Here is a 23,292-nt window from a genome sequence, read left to right on the forward strand (position 1 = left end):
CAAGTCCCCAACAAAACAGCAAAATGAGATTTTAATAAAAATGAAGGCATGTGCCGGTTAGAGAGATAGTTTAGTGATTAAGATACTTATTGCTGCCGGGCATGGTGTTACACGCCTTTAATCCCAGCACTCAGGAGGCAGAGGCAGGCATATTTCTGAGTTTGAGGCCAGCTTGGTCTACAAAGTGAGTTCCAGGACAGCCAGGACTACACAGAGAAACCCTGTCTCGAAAAACCAAAAAAAAAAAAAAGAAAGAAAAAAGAAAAAAAAGACAAGGAAGATGGATTAGAAGAGTCAGACAATGGCACAGAGAATAGAACACAAAAAGAATATAGACGTGGTACACCGTCTGTGTGCCATGGGCACAGAGGAGAGAAGTGTAAGGCTTAGAACACACATTAATAAAATCACAGCAGGAAATTTCCAAAACCCAGGGAACAAGATGGACATGTAGGTAGGAGACAGCCAAACAGAAAAGACCTGAAAAGAGCCTCCTTACATTATATTGTAAGCATTCTGAACACTCTAATGGTACAGGACAAACAAGGGTGAAAGCTACAAAAGACAGGCTTCAAGAGTACATACAGACAAAACCATCAGGGTAACAGGAGCTCTGAAATCCAGAGGACACACAAACCAATCTCTTTCAAAAGTCTGAAAGACAATAACCACTTATCTAGATTAGTATATGCAGCAAAGTCATCCTTCTGTGATTGAAGGAAAAAGTGACACTTTCCATGATCAAAACAAACTAAGGAAATTTATGATCACTTTTAGTGGCATCACAGAAAATATTTAAAGGGATCTTAAACATTGAAGAGAAAGACAAACACATCCTGGAAGACACAAGAATAATAAATAAATAAAGTACAGCTAAAAACCATTAGTAAGATTAGGAAAATGCCAAATTCTACAAAAGCAACCCAATGGTAGGTATGAGTGCATACTCTGAATGCAAACGGTCTCAATCTCCTTATCATTGCAAGCTTCTGATTGCATGAATCCACCTCTTTGCTCCCAAAGAACCTCACCGGGGAGTGTGAAGAGGGAAGAAGATATTTGAAGAAATGGATCTAGAAATCAAGCAGATGTCACTGTTTATTTCTAGTATAGACTTGACATCAAAATCTTTTCCTTGTGATTTTTTTTCCCTCTTCTGTCCCTTTCCCAACTACATTTTTCTCTCCTCCTGCCGCCCCCCCCCCCATGATGCAGCGGTCTGGCCTGTCTCCAACTCTTTTTCTCCCCTTCTTTCTCTCTGCGACGCCCCCCCCCCCCCTGCCAATATGCTGTGGTGTATGTAGGCTCTTTTTTTCCTTGTTGTTCACATAAACTTACTTGGTCTGTTACACTTACAGACTACCTTGGTTAGAAAAGGGTAAGTTTAAACCATAGATTCTGTTTCCCTTTCTTATTATTTATTTATTGGAAGGATCTCACCCTGCAGACCATGTTCACCACAAACTCACAGACCCGCCTGCTTCTGCCTCCTGAGTGCTAGGATTAAGACACAGGTGTGCCAACACCACACCTGGTCTGTACCTTTTAAATTACACTTTCACTTTTCCTATAACTCAGTTATTAGATTTTATAAAATTGAGTTTTTTGATATTTCAAATCTGTACCTTTTACTTTGTTCTACTTTGAATTTTTGGTGCTGAAGATGGAACCTAGAGCTTTGGTGTGTTAGGCAACTGCCACTCAACTACATCCCCATCCTTCTTTGGTGTAACCATTTAGTGGGACTTAATACAAATCTGAAAATAGGGCTGGTGAGATGGCTCAGCAGGTAAGAGCACTGGCCTGAGTTCAAATCCCAGCAACCACATGGTGGCTCACAACCATCCGTAATGAGATCTGACACCCTCTTCTGGTGTGTTTGAAGACAGCTACAGTGTACTATTTATAATAATAAATCATTGTGCCAGAGCGAGCAGGTACTGAGCAGTGGGGGTTGACTGGAGCAAGCAGAGGTCCTAAATTTGATTCCTAACAACCACATGAAGGTTCAAAACCATCTATACAGCTACAGTGTACTCATATACATAAAATAAATAAATCTTTTTTAAAAAAATGAAAATTTTTAGTAGTGAATAAGAAAGTTTCTACATTTATTGATAAACTGATATACTTTCTTGTTTTGACAGAGATGTTATGAACATAAACAGTATAGAAATGGATTGAAGTTCTGTAAACAAATCCTTTCCAATCCCAAATTTGCAGAGCATGGAGGTAAGAACAAACACTGTACACATTTAAGTACATGGCTTTCTTGGAACTCCATCTGGCTTCTCTTGTTTTACTCTGTCATTAGTTTCCAGAGTGAACATTTAATGCCTATGGGGAGATAAAATTTAATATTGACGTTTTAGTTAAATAACAAGAAAATGATAGCACATTCAATTTAAGTTTTGGTTTCTTTTTTTCTGTATTAGCTCTTCTAGAGAGGGAGAAGAACCCATTCAGGCCTGATATTAAAGTGTTAGTAGGAAAATTTTACTTTAGAATGTTCACTAGCAAGTTTTCATCCTTCCCTTTCTGCATGTGTTCTGTTTGCCCATGCTTGAGATTTTACATATGCTGCAGGTCTAAGATGGAAGCAGTGATAGTAAAGAATACATACCTAAGTTGATATCTGAATAGTAGGTTCTTTTATATTCCATTTTGTAAAGTATGCATACTGGTAATGAACTTCTAATTAAATCATAATAGTTTCATTAGCAGAGAATGTCATATCTTATTTATGATATGAATTTAGAGTAAGTTTTTCTCTCTTTTCTGAAATGTACCCCTTCCCTGTATTTTAACATGACTGAAATTAGGTTGAATAGAAGCATCACAAATTTACTGGAGATATTTTTAAACAGGTAACACCTGAGGACTTTGTAAGAACAGAAGTTCTTGCCAGTTTTTAACCCATGGTCCTTCTGCTACCTTCTAAGTGCAAGGGCTATGTGCACACCTCAGTCCATACACATCTTTATTCTTTTCTAGAGTTCTAAAAAGAGATGTTAAAAATTAGACAAATACAAAGAAATTAGGCAAATAAATCACAAGGAATCTATTTTAACTCTCATAGAAATATGCATTATAAAGTTGGAAGTATTTTTTCTTTTCTGAAAAGTTACTACTTCTCACAACACTTTTAAACTGGTGATTAGAAATGGTGAGCTTCTGACCTCTTTAACTGTTCTTTAGAGTAATCCTAAAGACTCAATAATGCATTTCTGAAAATTAGAAATGTAGGGGATGTATGGAAAGCAGAGCATAAAGTACTCGCTAAAGCAATCGTGAGAGTCTTGAGTTTGAATTCCTCTAAACCACAAGAAAAGCCAGACAAGGCAGTTTGTACATCTGTAATCCCAGCACACTTATGGAGCAATGGGAGGCAGAGACAAGAGAATCCCTAGAAACTAGTAGGCCAGCTGTCTTGACATAAATGGCTTATAAATAACAATGAGACTTTGCTTTAAATAAAGTGGAAAGCAAGGAGAGAAATCCAAGGTTGTCTTCTGACCCCAACATAAGTGTTGGTGCATGTAAGTGCTCACCCACACTTAACGAAACATACATATAGGGCACGACGCACGCATGCACACACACACACAGAAAATCAGAAGTGTAGATAATTTATGTGTATCTTAATAAAGAATTGATTTTGCCTTCATATAATTTAGGTTCATAGAAACAAAGTTTTCAAAATAGTGTTTTGTATTTTAAAAGAATAAGTATGCAGTCATCTGTGAATTTGCCTAATTATGCCAATAGAGTGATTATCCCTAAGTAGTCTGACTAGTCAGATATTTGCACTTGATTAATTGATTTATAGGCAGATTTTTACTATGTTGCCCTGGCTGTCCTGGAACTTTTCTAAGTAGGTCAGACTGGCCTCAAACTCACAAGAGGTCTGTCTGCTTCTGCCTTCCAGATGCTGGGATTAAAGGTAAATGCCACTACGCCTGGTTAGATTTTTATCTTCTATTTATTCACTAAGGAAAACAAATCTAAGAGTGTCTCAGAAAACAGAATCTAGAGGTTTTTGCTTACTTGCCTTGTCAGTTTTTAAGAATATTTTAATTCTGTACATAACCTGGAAATGTATTGTTAAACATGAAATGTTTGTACTGTTTGTTTTTGAGTTTATAGTTATTTCTTATTGATTACTTTCTTCTTTTTTCCTTTGTTGTTAAATATAGAAACCCTGGCTATGAAAGGATTAACGTTGAACTGTTTGGGAAAAAAGGAAGAAGCTTATGAATTGGTTCGCAGAGGTTTGAGAAATGACTTAAAGAGTCATGTGTGTATCCTTTTGAAATGTATTTAAAGATTGAATGGGCTGTTTGGATATAAGAAAACAAATGTAAATCCCTGTTACTATGAGGAAATGATTTTTTTCTTAAACTGAAAATGGAACTTTTTTCCTAATATGCCCAATGCATTTTAACAATTTATGTTAGATAAATTGTGTCTATGATGCCGGTCTTACTTTGGGAGGGGGGTGTTGCTATGGCCTGAATACTCATATCTCTTTAAATTCATACATTGAAGTCTCCTCACAGAGTGATGATGTTAGGAAGTAAGGTTGTTTGAGAAGTGATAGGGAGTGGGGATAGAGCCTTCAGGAAGCTGTAGAAAAACCCTCAGGGAGCTTGTTAGCCCCTTTGTCACAGGAAGATACAGATAGGATGTGCCATCTATGAAGGAGACAGCATGACTCGCTAGATGATGCATAAAGTAGTATGAACAGCAAGCTTCTTTTATTGCTGGTTGCCTGGTTTAAGTAAGGTATTTTGTAATAGCAAATGGTCCGAGACAAGTACATGGTGGTTTCATTCATCATGGTCATAACTTTAGAGAGGTATATTACAAGGAATATTAAGGAGGTAACTATTATATATTGAGTAAAAGCAGAGGCTGTGAAGTACAAGTTTAGTGTGTTCATTTGAATCTGAAGCTTTCCTCAGCCTGTCTATTACCCAAATTTCCTTCTTTGTGAAATGAGGATATTCACACTATACTAGTTGTAGTGACTTAATGTAGAAATACAAAAAATAATTTGTATTTTGTTAAGGGACTGACAAGGGCTGGATTTGAGTAGAAGTTTATGCAGGAAAAGAGAAAAAAATGTACTTTGGTATTTTTCAGTCTCTAACAAGGATAATAACCTGTTTTGTAGGCTAGCAACATTTAAGAGCTGAGTTATTTAACACGTTTTCGAGTGTTTAGTGGTTTCTTAGGACAGTACAGGTGAGGTAAGTAGTCTGTTGAAGGAAAATACTAGATGCTTATATAGAACATTTTGAGTGGGTATAAAACATGGCTTGTTCAAGGATGTTCTACTAATCTTGAAAACACAAGAGTGAACAAAAGAGTGATCAGAGTACGGGAAAGTTAAACCAGAGCTCAGCAGCACAGTTGGAAATACCCTTCCATTTTGGATGATACAGCATTCTGCTCTGGATTAACTTACCCATAGTAGATAGAACAAGTTTGTTGTTGTTGTTGCTGTTGTCGTCGTCGTTGTTTGTTTTTTGTTTTTAAGGTTTATTATATGTGTGTGAGTCTTTTGCCTGCATATATTTATATATATATATGTACATATATATATATATATATATATATCGTGCCTGCCCTGTGACATTGGAGGCCAGAAGAGGATATCAGATCCTTTGGAACTGGAGTTAGCAATGGTGTGACCTACCTCTGTAGGTGCTGAGAACCGAAACCAAACACTATTAATAAGATGGAGTGCTCTAAATCCCTGAGCTGGGGCTGGTGAGATGGCTCAGTGGGTAAGAGCACCCGACTGCTCCTCCAAAGGTCCAGAGTTCAAATCCCAGCAACCACATGGTGGCTCACAACCATCCGCAACGAGACCTGGCGCCCTCTTCTGGAGTGTCTGAAGACAGCTACAGTGTACTTACATATAATAAATAAATCTTTAAAAAAAAAAATCCCTGAGCTGCCTTTCCAGTTGGCTGTTTAGGAAGAAGTATTAAAGACTCATTTTTTTTCTTTTCATGGATTTTAGAAGAGTAATAGGATAGACTAAAAAAGCAAAGGGGTAGTAGGGCTGAGTACAGTGACACTACAGTAGAAAGGCCTCCTTCCTTTATAGTCTTCTTTAATAGAGTCTAAGATCTCTAAAGGTTGGAAAGAAAACCCAATTATTGAAAATTTGTAACAATTATTTGGTTTGATTTTATATGTGACTGACTTGAGAACCTTGTGCCATGTAGAAGCGTTGTCTTTTTTACAAATAATTTATTTACTTTTATTTCATGTACATTGGTGTTTTGCTTGCATGTGTGTCTGTGTCAGGTTTCAAGTCACTTGGAGCCTGATTACAGACAGTTGTGAGCTGCTATGTAGTTGCTGGGAATTAAACTCTGGTACTCTAGAAGAGTAACTCTAGAGAGTGCTTTTAACCACTGAGCCATCTCTCCAGCCACCAAGCACTTTGCTGTATCGTATAAATAGTCTTATTTACATTTGTACTTGAGAAGCAAAATAAGGCTAGTTTGATTGAGGTTATAGCATTAAAATAGCAGGTTAGCCTTGATTGTCTTTGGCTTCAAAAGCTCTCCTCTCTGTTTGTTAAATTCTCATTTATCTTTGTATTCTTCCCCAGTTTCTTAGGGGAAGGTTTCTTAGAGTCAGGGTTTCTTTCTTTCTCTCTCTCTCTCTCTCTCTCTCTTTTTTTTTTTTTAAAGATTTGTTTATTATATGTAAGTACACTGTAGCTGTCTTCAGAAACACCAAAAGAAGGAGTCAGATCTTGTTAAGGATGGTTGTGAGCCACCATGTGGTTGCTGGGATTTGAACTAAGGACCTTTGGAAGAGCAGTCGGGTGCTCTTACCTGCTAAGCCATCTCACCAACCCCTCTTTCTCTTTTTTTTAAAGATTTATTTATTTATTATATATAAGTACACTCAAGAAGAGGGAGTCAGATCTCCTTACGGATAGTTGTGAGCCTCCATGTGGTTGCTGGGATTTGAACTCGGGACCTTTGGAAGAGCTCTTACCCACTGAGTCATCTCACCAGCCCCTCTCTCTTTTTTTTTTTAAAGGTTTATTATTATACATAAGTACACTGTACCTGACTTCAGACGCGACAGAAGAGGGCATCAGATCTCATTATGGGTGGTTGTGATATCTACCATGTAGTTGCTGGGATTTGAACTCAGGGCGTGCCAAAGAGCAATCAGTGCTCTTACCCACCAAGCCATCTCGCCAGCCCTTAGTCAGGGATTCTATTCCTACACAAACATCATGACCAAGAAGCAAGTTGGGGAGGAAAGGGTTTGCTCAACTTACACATTCACATTGCTGTTCATCACCAAAGGATGTCAGGACTGGAACTCAAGCAGGTCAGGAAGCAGGAGCTGATGCAGAGGCCATGGAGGGATGTTCTTTACTGGCTTGCCTCCCCTGGCTTGCTCAGCCTGCTCTTTTATAGAACCAAGACTACCAGCCCAGAGATGGCACCACCCACAAGGGGACCTCCCCCCTTGATCATTAATTGGGAAAATGCCTTACAGCTGGATCTCATGAAGGCATTTCTTCAACTTAAGATCCTTTCTATGTGATAACTCCAGCTTGTGTCAACTTGACACACAGAACCAGCCAGTACACCCAGCGTCCCCGTTTACATTCAGAAATTTACAAATGATGTTATCTTTCCAAGTTTTTTGGGAGATTGTTTGGTAAATGTGTGTATGTAAAACCTGTATCCCTGTATTGCATCCCTGGCTGACCTAAAGCTGTCTGTCTGTCTCTGCTTTCTAAGTATTGGGATTAAAGGCTGTCTGTCTGTCTGTCTGTCTCTGCTTTCTAAGTATTGGGATTAAAGGCATGTGCTACTACACCTGGCTGAGAATAGTATTTCTTGACTTACAGGTTATATCCTTAACCAAATTCCTTTAGGTTGGCATGTTTATGGCCTTCTTCAAAGGTCAGACAAGAAGTATGATGAAGCCATTAAGTGCTACAGAAATGCACTGAAATGGGATAAAGACAATCTTCAGATCTTAAGAGATCTTTCCTTACTACAGATTCAAATGCGAGATCTTGAGGGCTATAGGGTAAGTAAAAGAAGTTTTTTATTTTTATCGTAAGAGAAAAATCTTGTTACTCAGAACTTTGAATATATTCTGAATAGAAAAATATTTTTTTCTATTTTTTTTGACTGACCCTTAGTGATTACAGTGTGATTGGAACAGATCTTAAAAACAGAACATTTTGTTGAGAGAGAGAGTTGGAGTAATGTGTAGAATTGTTAAAAAAAATATTGTTAAAAATCACTTTATTAAAAATTAAAACTCTGGTAGAATAACTATAGTCTTTTGTCATTTTCATTAAAGTAAGTTTTTAAATTTTTGTTTGACTTTATATTCATTGATTTTTATATCTACACATATATAATATATATAGTTCAGTAGCGTCTCTACAGCTATATAATATTTGATGTTGAAGTTTCTCTAAAATAGTTACCTGCGTTGTATTACAGCGTGAATAACTGTGAAGCAGAGTAATGTGATCTTCTGTTTTCTTAGGACCCTGAGGGCTGAACCCAGGGCCTCCTGTTGTAGTCAATAGAGGGGCATTTGCTTTGTGAACCTAAGATAAGTCTTGTTTTTCCCCACACTGTGAAGGAAACAAGATACCAGTTGCTTCAGCTTCGACCTGCACAGAGAGCATCATGGATTGGTTATGCTATTGCTTACCATTTATTAGAAGACTATGAAATGGCAGCAAAAATTTTAGAAGAGTTTAGGAAAACACAGCAGGTAATGATAAAACAGTTTATTGTGTCTGATTCTAAGAATGACTGAAAGAAAGAAGTTTACATACATTCCTGAAAATCTCTGTGGTTACTATCAATGGGCTTGCTTTCTGTTCCTTACGAGATTGTACACGTTCTTTGCGTCCTGTGCTCCTGAGAACTACTCTAGTTGTAATACTGATGGTGCTATCTACCACGGAGTATCAAGATTAGACTGACTCTAAGTTGTAGATAGTATAAGATAGTGTAGATTGTCTTAATTTTTTTTCTTTCTACCAGTGTTTCATGATTCCATTGTTTGGCTTTGAAGCATACCTATCACGTAGTAATCATTTCTCTGGGAGTCTATATCTGAAGCAATTTTAAAGAGTTTGTATTTTCTTGCTTTATTATTTTGCTGTGCAGTAATGCTTTTGAACTGTTATTGAGTGTGGATCTGTTTGCTTTTCCTAATTATTAGTTAAAGGTGTACTTTTCACAGAAATCCACAGACTGATTGATTCAGGTCAGCACATCATTTGGCACATACTTTGCATGATCCATTTATTACTTTATTGGGTGGTATTTGTAGCTGTGAACTGGTTGTTTTGCTTTTTATTTATAAACAACCAAAGACCAAGCAGCTCACCTGTCAGCAGATTTTACCACTGGCCTTTAGTATTCATTGTCTGGCTCAGCTGTCACAGCGACAGCTGTGAAGCCCAACTCTCTGACTCCACTGTTTCCTAGATTTCTTATTTCATTCTGCTGCTAGCACCTTCCTGCCTTCCACTTACCTATTGCTGGTACTGCTGTTACTTACTTAACATTTCCTAAACATACTTAGGAGTTTTAAAATTATTGTTATCAGTTAGTATTTTCTTTTGTTTGAGGGTGTGTAAATAGTTTTCTAATACAAAAATAAGATTCTCATTGGCACTCCTTGTGTCTTTGTGCAGACATCTCCTGATAAAGTGGATTATGAATACAGTGAACTCCTCTTATATCAGAATCAAGTTCTTCGGGAAGCGGGGCTTTATAGAGAAGCCCTGGAACATCTTTGTACCTATGAAAAGCAGATTTGTGATAAACTTGCTGTCGAAGAAACCAAAGGTATTTAAAAATATATAGCATTGTAACTTTTAATTATAGCCAGTGGCAGGCTGAAAATTCATAGTTCTGCTGACAGTCACCACGTAAAATTCAGCTTGCTGAAGGGAAAATGTATATTCTTCATGCATTTTGAATAATTCGTGATGTGGGGAAATGTCAGTTAACTGATGGAGATTGTTAACTGAGGAGAAAAAGCCACAAAATCTAATAAAATGATTTAGGTAAAGCATTTTTGCTTTTGATTTTTTTTTTCATTGTTACCTTAAAGGGGCCTGGGCTCAGTGGTCCTTTTTCTCTGGCTGGGAGTCAATCAGACTACAAGGTTAGGCTAACAGCCAGTGTAGCCATCCCCTCTGTAAAGTACCTTTGTACTCAAAAGTACAGGGGTGTAGTTCATTGTAGAGTGCTAGCCTACCATGTGTGAGGCCTGGAATTCCACTTCCAAGTACTGCGACACCCCCCAAACCCATCACTGCAGGATTCAGTCAAAACACAGTTGTAATGTTATAAAATAAGATTTACTGTCTCAGAGATAACTCATTGGAAAAATTGCAGTATAAGTACTGCATGTTAGATTTTATCAGCACTACATACTTATACATTTTTCCTTACTAAAATACGGAGAGGGAGCTGTATATAGCGCTCCTATAATCTTGCACTTAATGGACTAAGTCTGGGTCAGGAGTTTGAGATCAGTCTGTATTCTAGAACAAGATTCTGTCTTTAATGAAACCAAACAAACAAAAAACAAAGCCCAAAACAACAACAAACCAAACCAAAAGATCTCTCTATGGTTTATCTGTACTTCTTTGAGAAAGTAAAAAAGACCACAAATTCTAGGTGGAAAGGAACAAGATTTGGATTCTTTTATGATTTAAGTAAATGTCTCTAAATGTTGCCATTTATTCCTAGGCTGAGAAAAAAAAAGCTTAATAATTGTTACTCATTTATTAGATGATTATTTAGTTAACACCAGGTCTTCTTATGTTATTATAGATTAGCCTTTTCAAGCCTGTTCTGTTGATGTTCTGGACTGGCTTATTAGGACCGGGTATCTCTTCTCTCTTTTTACTGTTTTACCGAGGTTACCTCTGTTAGGAGAGCAAGTAAAATGTCTTTAAGTACTGTCAAAGGTACCTTGGTTGAGAACCCAATGTCATGTTGGAATTCAGAGTCTTAATTTTTACCACATTCTGAAATTCTCTTGACAATATTGCTTAATTCTAGAGATTTAATTACTTATCACATGTGAAATATTTAGAAGTCACAAGCACATAAGTAAATAATCAGTTTTAGTTATTTGATACAAGCACAGGTAGAGAGTAATTTTTGAAAATAAAACTAGCCAGATGGTGGTGGTCCAAGCCTTTCTTTAACCCTGGCATTTTGAAGGCAGAGGCAGGGGGATCTCAGAGGCCAATCTGGTCTACAGAGTGAATTCCAGGACAACCAGAACTATATAGAGAATCCTTTCTTAATAGAAAACAGAAAAATAATAAAAAAACTTAAACCTTTGGCAAATGGAAGCTAATTAACAATATGGAAATTGTAGGTATTGTTTCACACTGTTGTGACTTTGGGAATTATAAATTGGTAGTGAGATTACAGTTCTGCCGGGTCATCTGGATTATTGTCTTCCATGGGCAAGTACAGGCAAATATGTCTGGAATAGTCCAGGCCTTGCAATTGATAGGGTAGCCAAAGAATCTTAAGTTTGAGAGTCATTTTAAGAGTTGAAATTGGTAATATCAATCAGGTATATAATTGATTATACAATCAGGGAGAGGCAAGCAGAATTGACAGAAAAGGAACTTTCTTTTTGAAAAAGATTTTTAATTTTACGTGCATTTGGTTGCATGTACGTTTGATCCTCTGCTGCTAGGGTTCCAGACATTGGAGAGCTGCCATGTGTGTGATCTGAGCCAGCCCCTGGAATTGTAAATGAGATTGCATTAGGGAGACAAGAGGAAAGCAAGGTTACTCTTAAAGTAGTTTGCTTATTTGGTTTTTGTGAGAGATAAAAAAAGGTAAAGACTAGATGCATGCACGTGCATGTGGACATGTGTGCAAGCAAATGTACATACATGTATAAGCACATACTAATATGTGGATTCCTCCAGTGTCATCTCCTCAGTCATCATCTGCCTTTTTCTTTTTTTCTTCTTCTTTAGACTGGGGCTTGCTGATTAGGCTAAGGTGAGCCCCAGGTATTTACTTAAAAATAGATGGTTTTTTACAGAGACAAAGTTTGGAGCTGAGACAAAAGGATGGACCATCTAGATACTGCCATATCCAGGGATCCATCTCACAATCAGCCTCCAAATGATGACACCATTGCATACACTAGCAAGATTTCCCTGATAGGACCCTGATATAGCTGTCTCTAGTGAGACTACGCCGGGGCCTAGGAAACACATGAGTGGATGCTCACAGTCAGCTATTGGATGGAAAACAGGGCCCCCAATGGAGGAGCTAGAGAAAGCACCCAAGGAGCTAAAGGGAACTGCAACCCTATAGGTGGAACAACAATATGAACTAACCAGTACCCCGGAGCTCTTGTCTCTAGCTGCATATGTATCAAAAGATGGCCTAGTCGCCATCACTGGAAAGAGAGGCCCATTGGACTTGCAAACTTTATATGCCCCAGTACAGGGGAATGCCAGGGCCAAAAAGTGGGAGTGGGTGGGTAGGGGAGTGGGGGGAGGATATGGGGGACTTTTGGGATAGCATTGGAAATGTAAATGAGGAAAATACCTAATTAAAAAAAAATAGATGGTTTTGAATGTAGCCAAGTTGTGGGTTGCTCTCATGCAATTATTTTATAGTTGATTTCAGGTGATAATAAGGTTAGGATATTTAGTGGGTCATTAAATTAGATGCGGATGTTCATATGATATCTGGAATAATTAAGGAGTAGGTGATGGTTTGTTAACAGTGTGTACGATGAATGTGGGAACTTTGTCCGGAGTTGGGCAGATTCCTGAGACTTTGAAATTGATGGCTTTTAAAATTAATGTTATCTTGAATAAAGGAGAAAATAAAGTAGCACAATAGAGAAGTTGGGGACTCGAGAGAACATCAGCCACTGGCAAACATTACTCAGAATGAGACTTTGAAGATAACTTTTGAGGGAAAATTCTCCTCAGATGTTATAATTACTGTCTTTTTGTTAAATAGGGGAACTTCTGTTGCAGTTGTGTCGTTTGGAAGATGCTGCTGATGTTTATAGAGGATTACAAGAGAGGAATCCTGAAAATTGGGCCTATTACAAAGGCTTAGAAAAAGCACTGAAGCCAGGTAGTGTTGTTTAATACTTACTGTTTTCAGCCTTTTCTTAATGAGTATTGTATTAAGTCCTTGTGAAGTACAGCTAGAAAAGTAGTGGTTAAGGGTAGACAGAATCTAGATTCAGACTTAGCACCTGGGAGGTGAGTTCCAGGCCAGCCAAGACTTGGGTCTCAAGAAAACCAACTAACAATTGGTTCTTAGTCTAGCATGCTTTGACCTCTGTACTTGTAAAGGAAGGAAGTGGGAGAGTCTTGAATTTGAAGCCACCTGGGCTACATAGTTGGTGCCAGACAAGATTTTATATACTGACAACAGAAATAATAACAACAACAATACCAACAGATCCAAAATCTAAATGTAAAAGTTTACTTCTTAATCATGTAGAGGATTAAATTGCAAATGATCAGTTTGCTGGCTCAGTGAATAAAGATACTACCAAAAACATCATCAACAACAAAAACCATCAGAAAACTTAACCTCACAGACTGGCTTGACTCAGTTCCTATTAAGGCCAGCATAGTGTGTATCATTGATACATATAAGAGAAACCTTGCTGGTGATTACTTTGTGACATAGATTCTTTCAAAGGAACACCATCATCCCATGTTAGATAATGGAGGACTCTAAGATAGAGGGAATTGTGTCCATGAAACATAGTTATGAGAGAATATTAGGAATCTGAGAAATGAAAACTCCTGGGAAATGAAAAAAGTAAAAAAATTTTAAGTGGTACATTATTTTTTAAAAATATTGATACTTGTTATATACTTGTATATATGTCTCGTGTGTGTGTGTGTGTGTGTGTGTGTGTTGCCTTTGGAGCCCATGAACCTCCCCCAAACCTCTAGTTACAGGCAGCTGTGAGTTACTTGAAGTGGGCAACACTCTCTTTATTTCTGAAATAAAAAACCTAACATCATTTAGGACAGAGACCATACTAGACAAAGGGAAATGGAAGATTAAACCAAGGAATGCCTTTGTGCTGAGAGTAAAAGAAAACAAATGAATTATGAAGACACTGAAATAAGGACAGATCCAGAGGTTCCAAATAAACCAAAGAGTTAAAGTGGAGAAGATCAGAACAGAAGCAATGTGTAGTAACTCAGATTTTTACAATGTAGTCTCCAGGTTTTTGATAGTCTACCTAACTTAGAGTAGACTAAAGAAAATAATTTACTTTATATGGCTAATGAGTATATAAAATAAGGAAAATAGATGGAAATACTTTTAAATGATTGCTGATAATATTTAATTGGTAAGGTTTTACATAATTTTCTTGTACAAATTACCCTTTCACTTGTTTGTTTGAGACAGTCTCCCTGTGTAGCTGTAGCTCTGGTTGGCTTGAAATTTGCTTTGTAGACCATGCTGGCCATTGCATCCAGCCAGTTGTACTTTTAATTTAGAAAACTTGTAATTGGCAGAAATCCATGCAATTTATAATTACATATAAACAGTTTTTTCCCTCTTTCTCTCCCCTCTTCCCTGCCCCCCAAAGCTAATATGTTAGAACGGCTAAAAATATATGAGGAGGCCTGGACTAAATACCCCAGGGGACTCGTGCCAAGAAGGCTGCCCTTAAACTTTTTATCTGGTAAGTAGAATAATTGTAAAAGAAAATGCTGTTGTGATTTAAAGATGAGTCTGTATTTACATGAAGGCTAATGTGTGCGCTTTGTTAGAGTTTCAACAGAATCTTTCTCTTATAGGAGAGAAGTTTAAGGAGTGTTTGGATAGGTTCCTACGGATGAATTTCAGCAAGGGTTGTCCACCTGTCTTCAATACCTTGAGGTCTTTATACCGAGATAAAGAGAAGGTAAAGCCAACCATAATACCCTCTCTGCTCAGAGTCGCCTGGCTGCTGGGCTCACTACTACCTGTTTGTGACCCTGCTGTGAGTCTCCTAGCTTACAGTGAATGCTTTTGTACCCTTTTCCATTTGTACTCTGCTCTTTGGTGCTTTAGTGACTTCAGTATTTGCTTTCTATCCTTAACTTCATCTCATACCAACATTTTTTTCTAATCTCTTTTCCTTATTTTTTTCTTTTTTTCAAGATTTAGCTATTTATTATATGTAAGTACACTATAGCTGTCTTCAGACACCCCAGAAGAGAGCATCAGATCTCATTACAGATGGTTGTGAGCCACCATGTGGTTACTGGGATTTGAACTTAGGACCTTTGGAAGAGCAATCAACGCTCTTAACCACACAGCCATCTCTCCAGCCCCTAATTGCCTTTCATTGTTAGAAGTCAGAATTGATTTTCTCCCCCTTGAAAGTAAATTTTTTTTTTTCGAGACAGGGTTTCTCTGTATAGCCCTGGCTGTCCTGGAACTCACTCTGTAGACCAGGCTGGCCTCGAACTCAGAAATCTGCCTGCCTCTGCCTCCCAAGTGCTGGGATTAAAGACTCTTTTTTTTTTTTTTTTCCTTTTCTGCTTCATATATGTGTTTTGCTTCAAGTGCTTCTTAAGAATATTTTAATCTTTATGTTCCTTACTTCCTCGCAAAAACAATGTTATCAAGATATATTGGATTAAAAACATGAGAGACATTGAAAAGAACTAGATGGAAGAAGTTAAACATGTATAACACATAATGCGCATTTAGTTGTCTTTTGTTAAAAGCCCAAGGTTGGTCTTTATTGATTCCCTCCCCCTTTTTTTTGTTACATATAACATATTCTAGTTTTGGAACATTGAGAATTTGATGTTTGTGAAACAGTCATATATTTCCATAATCTAGTCTTTTCATAGCATCCGACATAGAGAAATAGTTCTTTTTACTCTGAATAAGTTTACACACTGTTGGGTTAAATTCTGCATTATGATAGTTATTTCATTTCCTAGGGGCAGGAATGTTGTTTGCTTCTTTTGTAGCCCTGGCTGTCCTGGAACTCACTTTATAGACTAGGCTGCCTCAAACTCAGTGATCCAGACAGTCACCTGCCTCTGCCTTCTGAGTGTTAAGGTTAAAGGAATACACTGCTACTGTTGTTCTTTCATTTGTTAGTAAATGCGCATATTTCAAGTAGTTTGGAGATTGTCCCATTGTATCTTAGATAAGTGTGTAGCCTGACTTGGGAGCACAAGTATAACCAGAGTAGCCTGGCTGTGATCATTCTATGCTCATTGTTCACTGACAAGGTATACGGCATTGATCTGTGCGCCATTTAAGAGTGTATCTATAGCAATAAGTGTCATTGCGTATGAATTAATCAAAGTAGTAAGTCCTGTTTTTTAAATTTTGTTTTTAGATTTTATGCAGGTATTGAACTATGGTGTCCAAGCTGGCTAGAATTTCTGGGATCATTTGGTCCTCCTGCCTTGGAAATTTGAATATAGGACTAAAGACATCCACCATTGTGCTTTGCCTGTCTTAGGAAATTAGTGTATTAACAGTACTCAGTATCTCTGAGGAAGCCAGAAGTATAGTTAAAATTTAGGAGAAAGTATGACCTGGACAGACAGGTATTTTCCTGGGCCTTAGGCATCCACTTTGCTGGATTTCAGGGCTAGTGATGTTTCTCCTAGATTATGAGAAGAATTCATTTACCGGGCACTTAAAAAGTACCCTTTTCACATACCATTTAGTCCTACAGTCATTCATTCACTCAACTATCTGTTATATGTCTGTCTGTCTGTCTGTCTACCTATCATCTAGTTACCCATCTACCCACTCAACCATCCATCCATCCATCCATCCATCCATCCATCCATCCGTAGTTGGGTTTCATGTCTCAAGTTTCAGGCTTGCTACATAGCTGGGGCTGACCTTGATCAAACAATTCTTGATCCTTCTGCCTTTACCACCTATGTGCTGGCATGTGCCACCATGCTAGGCCATGGCATTTCATTCTGATCATAAAGAACAAATTATGCTCTGGTATTTAACTATAGATTATGTGTTTTGAGATAAGCATGAATTTAGATGCAAGTTGGCCATAGCATTGCCTCTGTCCAATATTCACCAACTGCTAGTTTAGTTGATACTTTATATTCTATCATGGAAAGGAACTTAGCAATAAGGTCTTAGAAGAGTGAGTATTAATGTGTTCCATCGTGACTTTTTTTAGATTATTATTATTTTTTCTTTCTAAGACAGAGTTTCTCTGTGTAGCCCCGGCTGTCCTGGAACTTGGTCTGTATACCAGGCCACCCTCAGACTCACAAAGATCCACCTATCTTTACCTCCTTAGTACTGGGATTAAGGGTGTGTGCTTCCCCACCCCCTGCCCCACCACCCTCGACTGAGAACTTTTAGGTTTTTGTCCTGAGGGTAAAATAATCACAAAGGGAGGGGAATAATATTTTGGAGTATTTATTTAGTCCTTTATATAAGGAATATGTTTGCACAAGAGCATAAGTTCCATTCTGTTAAAGTGTGCTTGTGTTTGTACTCTAGGTGGCAATCGTAGAAGAACTAGTAGTTGGTTATGAAACTTCTCTAAAAAGTTGTCGCCTATTTAACCCCAATGGTAAGTAGATATATTTCATGTCTTTAAATTTTTTTTGAATTTTTTGGTTGTTTTTAAAATTTTTTTATTTTTAATGGACTATGAAATTACCATTCAGAAGGTTGGTCTTCACTATTTTAGTAGCAAGTATAGTACATTTAATTTCCTTTCCTATTATCCATAATGTTATGATAATGTTTTACTGAGAATCACATCAATTTATTAGAAAGTTATGTAAAATTTAAAGGATCTATAAAACTTGATTTAATAATACAATGATCCGCCATTTATTCATTACTTAGCTACAATAATTTTAAATTCATGTCAAACATTTCATCATCATAGCCTTGCGTACTCCCCTGTATTCTTTTGTTTGCTTCTAGACAGGGTTTCTCTGTGTAGGCCAGGCTGACATCTGCCTTTCAAGTGCTGGGATTAAAAGTGTGTACCACCATGCCTGGCTTTCCCTCTGTTCTTAAATTGCAAACTTAACATTATTTCATGAGTATTTCAACATGTCTAAAGAGAAATACTTCACTTCAAATATAGCTATACTGATAGTTTAACCTGGTGGCATGGGCTTGTAGTCCCAGTTACTCAGAGTATTTGAGGTAGGAGAACTGTCAGAAGTTCAAGGCCTCTGGGCAATTTAGTGAGATCCTGTCTCAAAATTTAAAAAAAGAAAAAGAGGGATGCTGATACAGCTCAGTGGTAGAGTATCTTCAAAGTGTATCCTAACAGGCACACACACACACACACACACACACACACACAGAGCAAGGTACTATTATTATGCATCTAAATTAGTACTTTAATGGATTCAAAATTAGCTCAGTCTGTAATGTAAAGTATTTGCTGCTAAGTGTGAGAACCTTCAAGCTTGATTTCAGTGTTCACATTAAAAAAAAAAAAAAAAAAAGACTACGGCCCAGTGGCATCTGTTTCTGTTCCTTGACTCTCTCTTAACAAAAGAGGGTAGATTGAAACTGAGAAATGGCATACATGTGCACCAGGTCACACATAAACAGGCACACATGCACACAACATAGCTGTCTTTAATTCTAAATAACCATTGTTTTGTTCACATTTTCAATTGTATTGTGTTTGTCTTTCCCTCCCTTCATCCTTCCTTTCTCCTTCCCTTCCTTTTCTTTCTTCCAGATTTATTATTCTGTACTCCAAGACGTTCTTGAACCCATGGTAGTTTAAGTGTCTTAGTTAGGATTTTTTTTTTTTTTTTTAAATATCTAAATACATTGTGGCTTTCTTCAGACAGGCCAGAAGAGGGCATCAGATCTCATTACAGATGGTTGTGAGCCACCATGTAGTTGCTGGGATTTGAACTCAGGATCTTTAAAAGAGCAGTCAGTGCTCTTAACCACTGAGACATCTTAGGATTTCTATTGTTGTAGTAAATATCACGATCAGAACCAGGTTGGAGAGGAAAGGGTTTGCTTCAGTTTACAGCTTTTGGGACTTATTTCTTCACTGAGGGAAGTAGGGTAGCAAACAACCTGAGGGCAGGAACTAAAGCCAGGGTCATGGAGGAGTGCTGGTGCCAGCCTGTTTCCAGAAGGCTCAGTCTAATGCTTATGGACCCTAGGACTACCTTCTGGGATTGGTACAACTGACAGTAGGCCCTGCTCTCCCACATCAGTCACTAATTCTGAAGAGTAACTATAGGCTTGCCCACAGTCTAGTCAGGTGGTGTTTATTTTCTCAACTGAGCCTTTCCTCCTCCAAATCACTCTAGGTGTGCCAGGTGGATGTAAAACTAGCCAGCTCAGCAGCACTTCCTCCATAGCCTCCCAAGTGCTGGGATTATATTCAGCCCAGCCCCTTTCCTTCTGTTTGAAGATTCAAGTAACTCTTTCAGAGTTTGGATGGTGGCTTTTATGTCTCTTTTAGTTCATGTACCCCTGATTTATTTATTGGAAAATGAATTTTTCTTTGTCTATGTTTTGCTGAGTATATTGCTTTATATATTATGTTTCTTTCCTTTCAGGTTTTTGTATGTTAATAGCTAGATGTAGAAATGGATTGTCCTTTCTGTTTACCATTAGCCACAGTGGCTAATTATTTTTTTCCACAGGAGACAGAGCTTCTCCATGTAATAGCCTTGACTTTTCTGGATTCACTTTGTAGACCAAACTGCCCTTGGAGCTCACAGTGCTGGGCGGCTAGTTATATTTTTAAGAAAGAAAAAGTCAGGGGCTGGCGAGCTGGCTCAGCATTTAAGAACACTGACTGCTCTTCCGAAGGTCCTGAGTTCAAATCCCAGCAACCACATGGTGGCTCACAACCATCCGTCATGAGATCTGACGCCCTCTTCTAGTGCTGTCTGGAGACAGCTACTGTGTACTTATTTATAATAATAAATAAATCTTTGGGCAGGAGGGAGCAGGGAACGAGTGAGCAGAGGTCCTAAAATTCAATTCCCAACAACCACATGAAGGCTTAACAACCATCTGTACAGCTAGCTACAGTGTACTCATATACATAAAATAAATAAATAAATCTTTAAAAAAGTTAAAAAAAAAAAGAAACAGAAATGGAAAGTCTAGATCAGTGGCTCTCAGCCTTCCTATGTTTAATACAGTTCCTCATGTTGTAGTGACCCCCAACCATACAGTTATTTTCATTACTGATATGAATTGTAATGTAAATAATATGCAGGATATCTGATATAAGACTCCGCGAATGGATCATTTGACTCACTAGTGGTTGAGAATTGCTGGTCTAGTTCTTTAGTTACAGTACAGTTCAAATCTTGTTCAGGGTATAGGTAATAATGCCTGTCCTACTGAACAGAGCAGGTAGAGAAACGTGTGTTGAGTACACTGTAGACACTAAAGACACTCCAGAAGAGGGCATCAGATCTCATTATGGATGGTTGAGAGTCACCCTGTGGTTGTTGGGAAGTGAACTCAGGACTTCTGGAAGAGCAGTCAATGATCTTAACCACTCCGCCATCTCTCCAACCCTGCTTCAGAACTTTCTAATGGGCCCTGTCTAGCTAATGGTTTGATGAAGGTTAGTTGGTAATTTTGGGGTGGGTGGTTGGTTGATTTCTTTCTTTTTCTTTCTTTTTGTAAGTGTAATCTGAGTGAGCCAAATCTATCAGTAGGCAAATACTATTATTTTAAAAGGTAAATTTTATTTCACATACTACTTGGTTTCTAAAAGTTTCAGCTTGCATGGAAAAACACAGTTTTTTTTCTATTCTATGTTACACTTTGGTTCTTTTCCCATTTTTCAAAAGATTAGACTGGTTCATTGCATCCTTCAAACTTGGCAAGTAATTTTATTTAAAAAAATATTCAGGTCCTCGTTACTTCTAAGTTTACAGTCGAGGGATTGAACTTTCTTGAGAAAGTTGTTCTGTGACTTCTGCTTGTGGACTGTGGCAGATACACCCATACACATACACTATAAATAGATAGATAGATAGATAAATATGTTTTAGAAGGAAACATTTAAGTATGCTTGATATTTTATTTCTTTAGTTTTCCGTGGCTCCATCTTGCATGTGCTGTGGTGGTGGGGATAACTTACTTGCTGACAGGATCTTGAGTGCTTACCTTGTGCACTGGAGATCAGGAGTCATTCTTCCCATAGAGTTCTGGCTTCACTAGTGGAATAGCCAACTGTGGAACTTGGGGTGTACATTGCTAGTAAGCTGGCCATTGTTTCTAGGTCTTAGATCAATTTTAACAGTACTTTACAAATGGCTTCATTGGTTTATCTTATGAGACTCCTTTAATTATCACCATTCCCTACAAATGGAAAAGAGGCTCAGTGACTTGACATGAAGGTGCCACACTTTGTTGCAGATCTATCAGATGGGGAGTTAGTGTGTTCCACTCCTATTATTTGTCCACTGAGCCACCTTTTATTAGGGAGAAAAAAGCAAATAGAGTTTGAAAGCCAATAGATCTCTGGTTTTAGAAACTTATATTTAAGGACTTTTTTTTTTTTTTTTGGTATGTGAGCTGTATATTTAAGTTTCACATATTAAAATTATATCTTGAATGTTGAACTAAAATATGGAAGAAATAACTTTGTTTGCCTTACTTGCTTTGGATATAGTTTTAAATTCAGCATAATATTAAGATCTAAAAATGTCACAAAAAATCAAAATGTCCAGATCTCACACACACACACACACACACACCCTAGACATTTAATTAAGCAGGCACAGTTTTCTTTTTACAATCTTACAATATGCAAGGTGTTATGCTTAAGTGTGCTTAAGAAAACATGCTTTGGTAGGTCTTAAATGTGCTTAGCTGTAGATTACAGCTAATTACATACAAAAACTACTTTATGATTGCTTCCCTTATAAATGGGGGGACCAGTATGGGGAAAGGAATATTCTCATAATGTTTGTAATATCTAATTTCGATTTCTTCATTCTTCCCTTTCAAGATGATGGAAAGGAGGAACCTCCAACCACATTACTTTGGGTCCAGTACTATTTGGCACAGCATTATGATAAAATTGGTCAGCCATCCATTGCTCTGGAATACATAAATACTGCTATTGAAAGTACACCAACATTGATAGAACTCTTTCTTGTAAAAGCTAAAATCTATAAGGTAAAAACCATTACCCCCTTTTCCTTATAAGGCTATAAGCTTATAAGCTTCTAGGTAGAGAAAGTAAAATATGAGAAATATCAGTTTGATTTTTTTTTCTTGGACTTGTCATAGCCACATTTATTTGCTCATTTATCAATAACTATACAAAATACACATATACAAAAGACTGTGTGTGAGAGAGAGAGAGACTGTGCACCTATGTGTGACTCTGCTGACAGTTCTTTACTGTGGTGTGTTTTCTGCTAACAGTCGAATGTGATCATGTGTAAGCACCTGATGTTAATAAAGTTAAACCATTTTATTTGGAGCGTACAGGTTACCATCTCCTGACTTAATTATTGAGCTAGGCATGAAAATCTCATGTCATATGTTCTAACATCTTTAAGTTGCCCGTTTTCTAATTTTTAGTATGCTTAGTAATCAAGCCTTTTATAAAAGGGGAGTTATTTACAAATCAATAATATATATTTAGAAAGAAAATAGAATTAAGTAGCATTCCCCTTTTGTTGACTGTACTGGGTATTAATCCAAATCTGGCCTCAAAAATGGGACTTCTTTTGCCTCAGCCTCCTAGGTTCTGGGATAACCAGTTTGTATCACCATTTTTTTACCCAGAACTTTAAAATCATTTTCTAAAATTATATTAATTTATTTTAAAGTAGGTGCCTTATGTGTGGGTATAAGTCAAAGGACAATTTATGAGAGTTACTTTTTCCTTTGTTGCATATGGATCTGTAGGTTTGAACAGATCATCAGGCGTGGTGGCAGTTTCTTTTTACCTGCTGAGCCTTCTTGCTTGCCACCCTTAATGTTTTAAAGCCATGTTTTCCTCAGTTTTGTGGCTTTGAGATAAATGAATTAGAATAGTGGGGGAACGTTCACTATTGCCTTTCTGACCTCTGGTTTGGCTTTTCTGCAAGGTGGTTTCCAGGAGAGTTCCGTCCAACCTCCCCTAGTACTGGAAGTAGAAATTCAAGCTACTACATGTGGCTTTTTAAAGGATTGTTGCTGGTCTTGAGTTAGAAGAACACTTTCTTTCATTTGTTTAATTTTAATTATTTTATGGATC

At 37.5% G+C, this 23,292-nt stretch overlaps 1 protein-coding gene across 1 annotated transcript in view; it reads left to right on the forward strand.

Moving 5' to 3' along the window:
- Window positions 1-23,292, forward strand: part of Naa15 (N(alpha)-acetyltransferase 15, NatA auxiliary subunit) — a 54,277-nt gene that overhangs the window by 14,053 nt on the left and 16,932 nt on the right. Inside the window, exons 2-11 of the mRNA XM_021158616.2 lie at window positions 2,148-2,232; window positions 4,197-4,301; window positions 7,928-8,085; window positions 8,656-8,790; window positions 9,725-9,878; window positions 13,056-13,175; window positions 14,665-14,760; window positions 14,876-14,982; window positions 17,571-17,643; window positions 22,051-22,220. Coding sequence (XP_021014275.1) covers window positions 2,148-2,232; window positions 4,197-4,301; window positions 7,928-8,085; window positions 8,656-8,790; window positions 9,725-9,878; window positions 13,056-13,175; window positions 14,665-14,760; window positions 14,876-14,982; window positions 17,571-17,643; window positions 22,051-22,220 — 1,203 coding nt within the window. The remainder of the gene's footprint in view (window positions 1-2,147; window positions 2,233-4,196; window positions 4,302-7,927; window positions 8,086-8,655; window positions 8,791-9,724; window positions 9,879-13,055; window positions 13,176-14,664; window positions 14,761-14,875; window positions 14,983-17,570; window positions 17,644-22,050; window positions 22,221-23,292) is intronic.

Source organism: Mus caroli, chromosome 3, assembly GCF_900094665.2.
Source record: "Mus caroli chromosome 3, CAROLI_EIJ_v1.1, whole genome shotgun sequence".
Classification (NCBI taxonomy): Eukaryota; Metazoa; Chordata; class Mammalia; order Rodentia; family Muridae; genus Mus; species Mus caroli.